General features: G+C 39.3%; 2 protein-coding genes across 3 annotated transcripts in view; both read left to right on the forward strand.

Moving 5' to 3' along the window:
• frmpd3 (FERM and PDZ domain containing 3) overlaps nt 1-5,653 on the forward strand; it is a 104,888-nt gene extending 99,235 nt beyond the window's left edge. The window contains 1 exon segment of the mRNA XM_041990860.1: nt 380-5,653. Within this exon segment, the coding sequence (XP_041846794.1) occupies nt 380-3,189 (2,810 nt within the window). The 3' untranslated portion in view covers nt 3,190-5,653.
• Nucleotides 5,654-7,940: 2,287 nt separating this feature from the next.
• Nucleotides 7,941-12,428, forward strand: prps1b (phosphoribosyl pyrophosphate synthetase 1B). 2 transcript variants are annotated; one of them, XM_041990732.1, is made up of 7 exons: nt 7,941-8,256; nt 8,687-8,876; nt 9,545-9,643; nt 10,269-10,393; nt 10,691-10,864; nt 11,020-11,179; nt 11,337-12,428. In XM_041990732.1, the coding sequence occupies exons 1-7, from the start codon at nt 8,135-8,137 to the stop codon at nt 11,427-11,429; spliced, it is 963 nt and encodes a 320-aa protein (XP_041846666.1). In that variant the 5' UTR covers nt 7,941-8,134; the 3' UTR covers nt 11,430-12,428. The 2 variants fall into 2 exon arrangements, with proteins under 2 accessions (XP_041846666.1, XP_041846667.1); XM_041990733.1 differs by having other exon boundaries at nt 7,942-8,256; nt 8,687-8,870.
• Nucleotides 12,429-12,844: the final 416 nt, after the last annotated feature.

Raw genomic sequence — 12,844 nt, forward strand, 5'->3', positions numbered from 1 at the left:
GTTAACTTAAAAACTTGGAGAACATGCCTCCTGACATAGGTTTTACATAAAGTAAGAGAATTTTTTTAGTGACAAAATTTATGTGAATCTTATCCTTCCACAGAAATTTTAAAACCAGCCGAACTATTAAGGTTTGATGAACTTATGTTAATGCTAATCCACATATTTTCAAATATTTTCAAACACTGATCTGCATGCATGAATCAGTCTGAAAAGGGGATAACTTCATTTTAATCTGAATTACTAATTTTAGAAAACCTTAACTAAAACTTGTCTCAAATCCCTTGTGTTATTTGTGATCACAATCAATTCATTTCTTTGTTAAAATGTGCTATTTATAAATTATACTAACAGTGCATTGTGTTGCTGTCCTCCCCAGGGCTGATTGTCTTAGCTGCCATTACACCAGAGTCATCATTGGATTCAGGTCATGAGACCAATTCCTCTGAATTGACAGATGTCTCTGAGATGGTGTCAGCAATGAAGCAAAACCAAAACCAGGCCTACCTGCTGGCTCACCATATCAACAAGGAGCGTATTCTCTGCCGCCGTGACTTTCCTCTGGCTATCCCTGGCTGCACTGCAAAGACCATAGGGACTGGGGCTTTTTCTGTAGGTCAGATACGTGCCGGCTGTCCACCCAAGCAAGTAATCCTTAGCAAGACTGTTCCCTTTAAAGTCACCCCCAGCCAAGATTCAGCAATACTCAGTGTTGTGACAGAGCAGGGGAGCAACCAAGATACTACTCTGACTGAACACAAAGCAGAACTAAAAGCAATCTCTGAGTCCACCAAAGCAAACACCTCTGATCCCCCATCCAAACCACCTGAAGAACTTCAAGTGTCTGATTTTTTGCCAACAGCTCAAGTCAATTCAGAGTTGTCAAATTCTTCTGGGGAAACAGTGAGCCAAAATCTTACTGATGGTATCAAGGAGAAGACAGCAGCAACTCCCAATACAGACCCAATAAACAAAGCCTTACCTATCATCTTGCCTGTGGACAGAACTGCCTCTGCCAAGATTTCTCCCACTATCATGTGCCATGATGCCAAGCCTGCCTCTAGCGAGACCATGAAGCCTTCAAGCTCCACAGAATTTCTGCCAGTTGACGGCCTTTTCTGCACATGCCCAATGAAACAGGAGCCTGCACCTCAACTAAGGCTGAAGGACCCACAGGTTCAGAAGATAGTAGTGTTTCAATCCTCCTCTCCCACAGATGATGAGCGTCTTCGAGCCAAAGGCCTCCAATTGGCCAACAGCAAAGAAAACACAGTGAGAGTTGGAGCAGATCCTAGCTTGACTAAACCAAGCCCACAAATACAAACCAAGTTCTCCCCTCATTTACCTGTAAAAGCAGAAAGAAAGGAAACAGCTGAAAGTAAGACTGAGGGTGTCCAAAGCAAATCTCATCACGAGTCGCAGAAATGTCACATAAAATCCTTACCTATCTTAGATGACCTAACAACCACAAGCCCTTCTGCAGATAAAGTCTCCACCCTTCCAGCTAGAGACTCAAAGAAGCACAGCACTGGTAAGGGGAAGTCCCAACGTAGTGCCCCTTTCTTGAGCTTTAGAAACCTTCTTTCAGCTACATTTCCAGCAAGGATGCGAAGAGAGACAGATGAACGTAGGGCTCAGCTGCAGAAAGTTCGCCAGTATGAACTAGAGTTTTTAGAGGAGTTGCTGAAACCCAAATCATCACAGGGAGAATTTTTGCCTCAAGGATCCTCACCTGTGCCCACTGGCACGCCTTGTGCCTGCCAGCTCCGCACCAGTCCTGTCCTTAAGGCCCCAGGGATCTCCAGGGAGCAGCGACGCAGTTGTGACTGTAAGCGAATGTGTAGGGGCATGCGACTACCTGACACCCCAGTTGGCACCACAACAGAGACACAAAACAGAGGCAGAGAGAGAACCATCTCAAAAACCCCTCCAACAGTCTCCAAAGTCCCTCATCCCCAAGGTGCCACAAGGAGACCTCAGACCTTAGAGATCAAAACCACACGAATACGATCTACCAGCCTTGAGTCAAGAGAGCCAAGAGGAGACAAGGGATCATGCTTGCCCACCTGTACTTCTCAAACTGATTGCATGGGAGCTCCACAATATAAAAAGCTCCAAAGACGATACAGCATTGGAGAGCTGGATAACAGCACTAGCACACCTGTGTATGCTGAAGTGAAGCCCAAAACCAAAAGTCTGGAGAAGGAGATGGAGAGAGTGAGGGCCACAGGGCTGAGGCTCCCAACCCCAGTAGAGCCAGTCCACACTCAGACTCACCAAGCAGAGGGGAAAGGAAAAAAGGGTGTGTTTTTCATTCAAGGAGAGGAATTACAGCGTGAAAGCAAAGAAGGGACTGGGGAAGTGTTGCTTTCCCTGCCCAGTGAAGACAGTGATGACAAAGACAAATGCTGCTCATTTTGTTTCTGTTACAGGAAGTGTGAGGCTGCAGATGAAAGCAGTGAGAAAGATGAACTCTCATACTCCATACCTCTTCAGGTCCTCCCTGGCATGGAGGTGGACTCACGCACTTTTCCTGTTGTAAGTAAAACACTACAGGTTCTTAATGCAGAGGACTGCAGTGGGGAAGAAGAAGAGGAGGAGGAGGAGGAGGAACCTCAGACACAAGACATTGACCTGAGAGCCTGTGGTACACTGGAAGGGAGCCTTGCACGGGTACAGGCTCTACAGGGGAAAACTTTCAGCTTACCTGATGGTTTCCTAAATGCTCAGCTGGATGCTAATGAGTTGCTAGCAATCCTGCGACAATGTGCTAACAGCCCCCAAGCTGAGGGTGAAGCTCGTCTTCAGCCCTCACGGATTACAGAGTATAAACAGGAACTGGCAGTCCGCTTCAAAGAATTCAGAGCATCATGTCGAAGAGTGGCAAGTGTTGAAAAAAGCCCAACGCGTATGCTTGCTGTTGTCTCAGCCAGCTTTCAGGTGTTGTGTGAACTAACTCAGACCTTCATCAAATTGGTCCGAGGAGTTCGTTCAGAAACCCAAAGGCTGCAGCTGTTGAGAAAAGTTGAGGAAGTAGCTATCAACTACACTTTGCTTCTGCGTGCAGCAGAGGAGTCCATGGGGCACTCGAGCAGCTTGCCAACAAAGACAGTGAGCCCTCAAGTTTCCTCCAACACCAACAACATGAGCTCACTCACGCGTCCCATTAAAACTCTTCCTGCTCAGTAATACAGGAATGTAATCTGAACGGTCCAGACTGTGGGTGAATACTCTACTCTACTAAATTCATTATTTATTTATTGTTTACAATTTTTACAAAATGTGCAATGAATCATCCTCAGTAAAAATTGCAATGCAACTGTTCCATCCCATGTTTACAAGCCCTGAGGTAGCCTGGTTTTGAAAAATCAAGATACACCAAACAAATGCACAATGGAATAAGAACCCTATAACAGACTGGGTGATACAGGGCTAATCACCTCACATTAATATTCCCAATATACATGAGTTATTATAATATAATATTTTATATGTAATGTATATTTGAGTTGTGTCTACTTAGCAAATAATATGAAGTTTTGTGAAGACAAGAGGTGAAGAATATATTTGAAATGTATTGAATTAAGAGAACTATAAAAATCATAATACATCACAAATAAATGTTTGATTTGGACAAATTATTTCATAAATTTTGTCAAGTAGCGATTCCTGTAATCTGCATAGTCCAAAGGGTCAAGTGGTTAGATGGTGATGTGTTTGTTTGTGGAATTTGCTAACTGTTGTAACGCAAAACTGACCTCTGTTGGCTGTGTTGGCAATGTCTGACATACATGAGTCAAAATGTAAGTAACAGAGTTGGGAAATGAAAAGCACTGGAAAATCAAGTATGATAAACTTAGTTATACTGACTGCTAGGCCCCATTCTCTCATTAAAACAGTGCAAGTATGAAAACCGCCTGCTCAGGGCAGACAATGTAGCAGAGACCCAAGTCACAGTCCTATCCACTGTACAGCCATGAGTGTTTTTACCTCACTCAGCTGTAGAAAAGACATACCAACAATATAATCAATAACACAAAGTGTGTATTCAACACTGTCACTAACTCATGACTCACTCACATCTCACTGGCTGTGAATCTTAGTCTTAAATAAAGACATCCATAAGCAAATGAGTAAGCTTGTCACTAGGATTTTGCACAACCTCTGACATTAGTTCTGAAGTTTAAATGGATCCTTTAATGTTTGATTAATTGTTTCTGATCAATTGCTCTGCTGAAAACATCACCAGTCTGTTATATTTTATCTCCACATAGCAAACATTAACCAATTTCAGAAACTTTTGTTTTTATTCAGGTTTTCAACAAGGCATAAAACATTGCTTTCTATGTGTTACGCAATGTGCAGTCTAGAAAATATTTAAACACACAAAGTAGTTTTCTATGTATTTTAATAAAACTAACACATCATTTCCCGTCTGAAATCTTCTTTGTGTCTCACCCTCTTGTTGTTCCTGGAAATTAATCAGAGGTTTTATATCAGTTCTGGCCTATAATGTATAGTGGATATACTATTATAAGAAAGTGCTGTGAAACCAAATAAACAGTGATTACTTGCTGCACTAATACTCATCTAATTTATGTTTTTACAAAAACCTGTTTGTTGTGTCCTTTGGCAAAGAATGGCACTGTACTGAAATTCAACCACGTTAAACTCCTCCCCTACTAAAGCTCTGTATCCAACTTGTGATAAAAACATTCCTAAGATACTGAAGGGTGAGTGCTGCAGTCAAATAAATGACAAATATTCAGTACTTGACCTAAAACACCCCCCTCACATTGTGATAAATCATCACTAAATCTAGCAAACCTGTAACACTGGAGAGTTATACCTTTAATATATCAGCTTTGTTGCACTTTTGTCTTGGTTTCACTTCACTTTTGCAGTATTTATGAGCACTGTCTTTCAGCTGTGTTTCCCCTGCCACTGACAAGGCATCTCCATAACCATTATGCAGTGTTTTCTCCTCCACTGTACAACATGTTTCCCTGCAGCTTTCAGGGACAGATACACTTGCATTGAAGCTAATGATAGTGTACAGACAATGACAGAGGGTCAAAGAGGCAAAGGGTGTGGTTGCAATTTATTAATGTTTTGCTAATGGTATTCAGAATGGAAATGTATAATTTTACACTGCAGATGTAAATAATATTATAATGGAACATTTGAGAGAATAAGAAACACTTTTAAACTTGTACCATTAAGATGAATCCAGACCCTTCACTATTTTGTAAATAGGAGTAAAACATGTCTGTGAGGTAATTATTTATAGTAGTAATGTAACATAGAAACTAATAGTAAAAACATATATTTTGAAGAATATTATATGAGTAAAGCATGGGACATGTTTATTTTTATAAACAGAACTATCAGACAATATTCTCTCTTCAGCACTTGAACATTTCAATAAACATTTTCTGTGGTTGTCGTCTTTCCTGCTGCTTCGTTAAGCTGCGTAGATCAGTCTGTGTTTCATTCACACAATGAGCCCACCATAACTTTATCCATTGTTTCTTTCTGTGCACTTATTCATTCCTGTCTTTATTTATTGTCAATGATCTTGTCGTCACTGTGGTCTTCTGTCTGTGTGCAAAGTTATCTCATGTTTTAAGAGCAATAAAGTATGTTATATAAACTCTTTCAGACAATTTGGAAATGACATTGCATGCACCAAACCTGCTACTGACAACTAGTTATAACTGAAGTTCTGAAATCTAAATGACATGACACACCACCAACTACTGACAGAAGGGTTTACACATGTTGTCATGTGAGGCCTGTTGTACTGCTTGAAATTTGTTGACCAAGCTAAGAAACATCAACACCACACCAAAAACAGTGTAGTATGATATGATGTGGCTGATTTCAGATGTAAGTGAAAAAAAAAAACACAATGACTTTATAACAAAAAAAAAGTGATGTTCCACAATAAATGGAAAACATAGACAGACAAGTATGGGTGGTACATTACACTTCCTAAAGTCATACACTTTACTTTTGTAATGCTGCTACTTCTGCCACCAGTAGCGGAGACAGCCATGAGGACGCTGGCAGCAATACTAGTGGTGACATGAGAGAGACAGACATCAGCCAGCACAAAGACCAGGCAGAGTACTCTTTCTTGCATATTATATCAGCAAAGAGAGGTGAGTTAGTCATCTCTTAATGCAAGTGATGAGCAAATGCACCACAGACACTTTACAGATCATAGGCTGATTTGTGTGTTTGTTATTTTATTTTTTATTTTAATAACTCATATGTTTTATTTGAAATTGCCTGTAAAGTGTCTTTCATTGCTCTTCATATAGTGATGTAGGTAGTTACATTTTAATCCAGTAGTTTCATTTTAATCTGTAGAAACTGCCTGATTCTACCTGGAGTTCACTAAGCAAATAAAGTGATGTGATAAATAAGGCCATAAATTTGGTCAGGTTTAAGTTCAGCAACATTAATTGCCCCAAAAATTACCAGACAACCTGAATATAAAAAACCAAGCTTTTTCTTGATCAGAGATTTTTTATTAATTTTTTTCTTAATGGCACAGACATATTCCAAAATGTCAAAGCTGGGGTTCATTCATTGCATTTAAATAATAGAAGAATGGTTCGTGGAGCATGACATCATTTTTAGACATGGACTGGCCACCACAGATATTCCACATCTTTGAGATGTGCAGGAGAAAACTTTACATAGCTCTCTGACTCTCAAATCGTCAATACAAGCTTTTGTGTGTTGTAATGAAAACTAAAGGAGGCCTAAATAAAGATTAAAGTATTTGAGTTTTTTTCTGTTTGTTTTTGTCATTGTTGAATTTATCAGTAAGTGCATATTAGTCTCCATCAAATATGTGGATCCAGTTTTACTGAACCAATCTATTAACATCAAATTTGCTTGATCTGTGAAAGTTACAGCTTAGGATTTTAAAGGAATGCAGCCTGTTTAAGTCTAAATTTTATCATTGTTCATGCTCTAGTTTATTTGAAAAGAGCTAGAGAGGTGTCTCTAATTTTGGAAATATATTTTAATGGCTTATAACTTTACTTTGTAGGATAATGAAATAAATGTCTCCAAAAGGTGAAAGGTTTACCTCTGAGGTAGGCTGATCAGGAACTAATATAAGAACCTTATTTCTCTCTCTGTCTCCAGTCCATCTGTGGTGTTGTATAGTTACTGCAAATGTAACAGAATTACAGAATGAAATTATAAATTAGATTAGATATAAATCAGTTACAGATATTAAGTAGAAATACAATTTTGAAATTCAGTTGTTCTCATCATCCAAAATCACAGATTTACATGGGCATATATACTTGTAGGACTTTTTTTTCTCTTACTGTGTATCTTGAAAGGATTGTCATTCTTTGGCACATTCATGGTTAACGTGGGTCAGCAAAGTGGCAACTTGAGTCTATCAGCATTTTGACAAAGCATACAAAGAGCTGTCTCTATGTTGGCATGTTCCATTCAGTGAAGGTATGTGCCTCTCATCCAACCAGTAACATCAGTGGACAGTCCCACATCTGCCATCAACACTCTCAAAATTGTTTGTCTAATATCCACTAACTCATGTAGCCTACTTTTACCAGGTAGTCTTTTATTTTTATTTTTTTTTTACATACACTTTCCAGAGTAACCACATTTATGTTGCTGCTTTCCAACAAGGCAGATGACCATGCTTTTGCTATCTATCTATCTATCTATCTATCTATCTATCTATCTATCTATCTATCTATCTATCTATCTATCTATCTATCTATCTATCTATCTATCTATCTATCTATCTATCTATCTATCTATCTATCTATCTATCTATCGCTGTTCCACATTTGCTAGATCACGACACTTTGTCGCCTTTCTCGCAAGCTCCGGTTGAATTACGTCATCACGTCCAAACGTAAGTAGAAGCGTGCGCGCCGCCCCAGGAGGATGAGCAGCACGCGTAATGTATGGGACATAATGGAGGATAGGTAGGGAAGGCTCTCAAGCTCGCTAAGAGTAGCTCAACAACTGTTGATATATTTCCAGTTGTTGTCTTGGACTGTTTAATACATCTGAGTCAATATACGCTCGCTACCGCAGTTTGCTTGGACCGAACGACGCCCTGGACATTAGCAAAATGCCGAATATAAAGATATTTAGCGGTAGCTCACATCCGGATCTGTCTCAGAAAATAGCAGACCGCCTGGGTCTCGAATTGGGGAAGGTTGTTACCAAAAAATTTAGCAACCAAGAAACATGGTAAGCTTTTTTTTCTGTCGTGTTTACTTAAAGGAAGTGTAAATAGGGGTATAATTTTGTGACTCGGCGACATGTATGGTACTAATAAGAAACGTGGTGTCACGGTAAAATTGCCGCGCAATGTTTTCAGGAACTTGTAGTCCATGGATGGGTTAGAACTCAAGTCTAATTAACGTACCTGCTAATTCACACCAACAAAGCCATTTGCACTGCCTCAAAATACATTTTTAATGTCACGCTAATAGGCTGTGTAGACACTGTAACTTTACGATTAGTTGTACTTCTCTTGTATCCTCAGTTTAACCCTTAATCAGGCCAAATCAGGTGGACTCAACACATTGTTTACTTCTGCTCCATCTCGTGTTTGCCGTGGTGTGTTAGCTTCATTGCTCTAAGTGCTGTTTGTCTTGTCACCTCTTTTCTCTGCCAGCGTGGAGATTGGCGAAAGTGTACGTGGAGAAGACGTCTACATAGTGCAAAGTGGATGTGGGGAGATCAATGACAATCTAATGGAGCTGCTGATCATGATCAACGCCTGCAAGATTGCCTCTGCCTCCAGGGTCACAGCAGTCATCCCCTGCTTTCCGTATGCCCGACAAGACAAGAAGGACAAGGTGGGGGTGAGGGATATCTGTCTACTTACTTCTGTCATGCCATTTACCATCCTGCATCATGACAAGAAGCCTGTAGCCATATCCATCTGCAACCCGCCAACAAGGCATCCTTACTTTCTTTTAGTTTGCTTTCATTTCCCTATTCTGTTTCCTTTGCTGGAATTCCTCAAAGCGCTTATGTGATGTAGTTCTGGTGGCTATTTACTGTCATTTCAGCATTTTCAATAATATTGCATGAATGGAATGTTCTGCTCATATAAATATACTAGTTATATACAAACTTGTATTATATAGTATTGTTGTGCACTACCTGGGATCTTGGATTTTGGTATAAATTTGTTATATGGTAACAATACTGAAATTTTCTTATCTGAAAGATGTGCTGCTATTGGCCCAACATGCCCTTTATTACAAAGTTAAAATATACATTAAGTGATGAAAATGAAGTAATCTTGTATATTATATTATCTTACCTAATAATTAGTGTGCAGTTCGTTGGAAATGTATTTATATATAATTAAAATGTAGGTCTAAATTAAACTAATGGTAGCAATATTCGACTGTTATGATTTAACTCTGCTACTATGCTCTCAGTTTAGTGTTATTTTTAGAAATGAACTGTGCTTGACAGTTTCCTTATTACGTATGACTGAAGAGATCTATTTTCATTGCAGAGCCGTGCACCTATCTCTGCCAAGTTGGTGGCTAATATGTTGTCAGTGTCAGGCGCTGACCATATAATTACCATGGACTTGCACGCTTCACAGATACAGGTAAGTGACAGTCAAACTGAAGCAGACCTAAACTGAGGTGCATCTCATTGCTCTCCTGGAAATAATCAGTCCTGATTTTTTTTTTTTTTTTTTATAAGTAGGGTATAAATAAACTATTTCTAGCTTTTTGTTTTGGGCTGGAGCTGAAATGTCTGCAGTAGAGCTGCCAGGACTCATCTCCATGCCATCTGCTAGCACTCTCACCAGTGTTGTGAGAAAAATTATGTCTTGCTTTGCTTTCATTGTATGTGCAAAAACATAATGAAATGTTGTCGGTTCAAGATTTTCAACTCTTCTCTTTCAGAGGATGGATTTTAAAAACTACAATTAGGACCTGAGATAAATAAGCAATGAAGACTTGAGAAAATGATAGTTTAAAACAATTAAAATTCAAGAATATTTAACTAAAAATTATTATTTTGTGTTGTTTTTGGCACCTTCTGTTTTACAAAAGCCTGTTGGTGGTCTTTGTCAACCTGCGGACCATCAGGCTTGTGTAATTGCAAACTACATTTGGAATTCTGACTTGGATTACCTAACATTTACACTGAATGAAACAGAGATATATAAACCTATGATTTCAGCCTTTCTGGCTCCAGTGCTTATATTTTTTATCTTTCTCCAGGGTTTCTTTGATATCCCCGTTGATAACTTGTATGCAGAGCCAGCCGTTCTTAAATGGATCAAGGAGAACATCCCTGAATGGAAAAACTGTACTATTGTCTCACCTGATGCAGGAGGAGCCAAAAGGTATGCCAGGGTCACTCGTCTTTTGGCTTCTACTCTTTGAGCATAGCTCAGCCTCCGCATATCTCCTCTGAAATTTATTTAACTTGTGTAACAAATGATTAATGTTATCTAACAAGATTGATTTAATCTTCCTCACCTTTTATAAGGTTTGTTCCTCAGGCTTAGTCAATCTTGGCTGGCCCCTGCTGGCTGAACAGAGATTTGCCACATGGGGACTATAAAAGTTTTATGACTTGGTATGAACAAATAGATTTTATCCCAAACTTTGACCTGTGGACTGTGCTTTACCTTTTACAGGGTTACCTCAATAGCGGACCGACTGAATGTGGATTTTGCTCTTATTCACAAAGAAAGGAAAAAAGCAAATGAGGTTGATCGCATGGTTCTCGTCGGAGATGTGACAGATCGGGTCGCCATTCTAGTGGATGACATGGCTGATACGTGTGGGACAATCTGCCATGCTGCTGACAAGTAAGCACCATCATTTATCATTTGCACAGTAACAGAAGAAATGGGCTATTTTGGTTAAAATAACCCTGAAAGGAATAGTTTAACTTGATCCCATTTCTAGGATGTATCCAGTCATGTGGAGACTCTAATGAATTGTACTGTCCTTTTCTATTTAGACTCATTTCTGCAGGTGCCACCAAGGTGTATGCCATCCTAACCCATGGCATCTTTTCTGGCCCTGCCATCTCACGCATCAACAATGCCTGTTTTGAAGCTGTGGTGGTCACCAATACAATTCCTCAGGAGGAGAAAATGAAGCATTGTTCCAAAATACAGGTCAGAAAATATTTTGTTGGTCAAAACACTGTGATTAAGAAGGCTTTAGAGAAAAATACAAAAATTAGTCATTTACTGTCTTTCAGAGCTTGCATTTTAACATGACTAGTGGTTTTTAGAAAGAGGCAGTGACAATTATTCTTATCTCCCCCACCAGGTGATAGACATCTCCATGATCCTTGCAGAGGCTATTCGCAGAACTCACAATGGCGAGTCCGTCTCTTACTTGTTTAGCCATGTTCCACTGTAGCAACACCATCATCTTTGTGCTGTCATCACCACATAAGAGGAAAGGGGAAATCCCCAAACACTGTCATTAAAATAAGATGTCCCTCTAATTAACCACAGAGGAGGGAAGAAAAATAAATGAATGAACTGTCATGTCTGTTACTAATGCTGACCCCATCGCGCTCAAGTTCCTCCCCCTGTGAGCGGTTTATGTCTTGGGCGCCAAAGCAATCGCAAGCTACCAATTAAGGCTGACTTATTTATTTTCTATGGATAAATTAGTGTTTATCCAGTGTCAACTTTCTTTCAAAGCATTTAACATGCAGAATTTTTATTTTGGTCAATATATCTTCCTAAACGATATTTCAGTCTCCTGTCAAAGAGCTTCTATAAAGGCAGGTTTCAGTGCTCAGGAGAAGCATCTTGCATATAAAGCTGTTACAGTGCTTTTTTTTCTGTTACAATGAATGAGCATAGTTTTACATGTTGCGCTGGTATTCTTTGTTGTTTTGAATGACTGTGAATGTGTTTGAAATAGTTTGTGGTGCCACTGAAGCTCCACTCAACCAAGAGTGCCTCAAAAGTCTGAAATGAAATGATATTTTCCGCCAGTTCTTTCTGCTTCCCTTTCTTCCATTTTGCTCTTTGCCTTCTCACTGGAAGAACGCTCATATCTTTGCAGGCTGTATTTTTTTTTTTTCTTCGTCTTCTTTTCTCCCGAGATGTTTCTTTCAACTCTTGAGGTGCCCTCATTGAGTGGGGTTTACCCAGTGTCTCAGAATTTTACCCTTCAGGAGTCTACAAGGGAGATGATGGAGAATCTGTCAGGTTTTTACCTTGAGGTTCTGCAGGCTGGAGCTTCCTTTAGAAATGTTCACCTGCTGTCCTTGTCTTTTGTATGTCTGGAGGAAGGATTTGTCATTAATATGCATAATCCAAGCCTTTGTGTTTTGTTTTACAGTAGAAAGAATGCACCAAATGTTTAAGAATGCATTCTCAATAAAAATGAATATGCTTAAAATTGTGAAGACTGTCTTGATTTTTCATTAAGCTTGAAGTTAATTTATATGCCACTAAAATATAGATGACAAACATATTTGATTTTCTTTTGTGCCAATAGTGATTTTCATGTTTTGGAAGAAACATTAGAAACACAATAGATTAACTTCATGGACAGTATTTATGGAAATATGTTTACACAGTAAACCTCTATTTTCAAACTAGGCTTTTATTTTGGTTTTGACTGAACACCTGTAAAATTTTGTGACTATCTTGCATGGCTTCAACACAGCTATGTTGGCAAAATCAGACAACTGTTTGCATGTCCCTGCAGTAGTGTGCCTCAACAGGTGTAAGGTTTCACATAGTAATATGCAGACACCCTCAAGGTAATACTACACATGCCTCAGTTCTGCAGCTGTTAACTCTTAACAGTTG

The sequence above is a fragment of the Melanotaenia boesemani genome, chromosome 7, assembly GCF_017639745.1.
Source record: "Melanotaenia boesemani isolate fMelBoe1 chromosome 7, fMelBoe1.pri, whole genome shotgun sequence".
NCBI lineage: Eukaryota > Metazoa > Chordata > Actinopteri > Atheriniformes > Melanotaeniidae > Melanotaenia > Melanotaenia boesemani.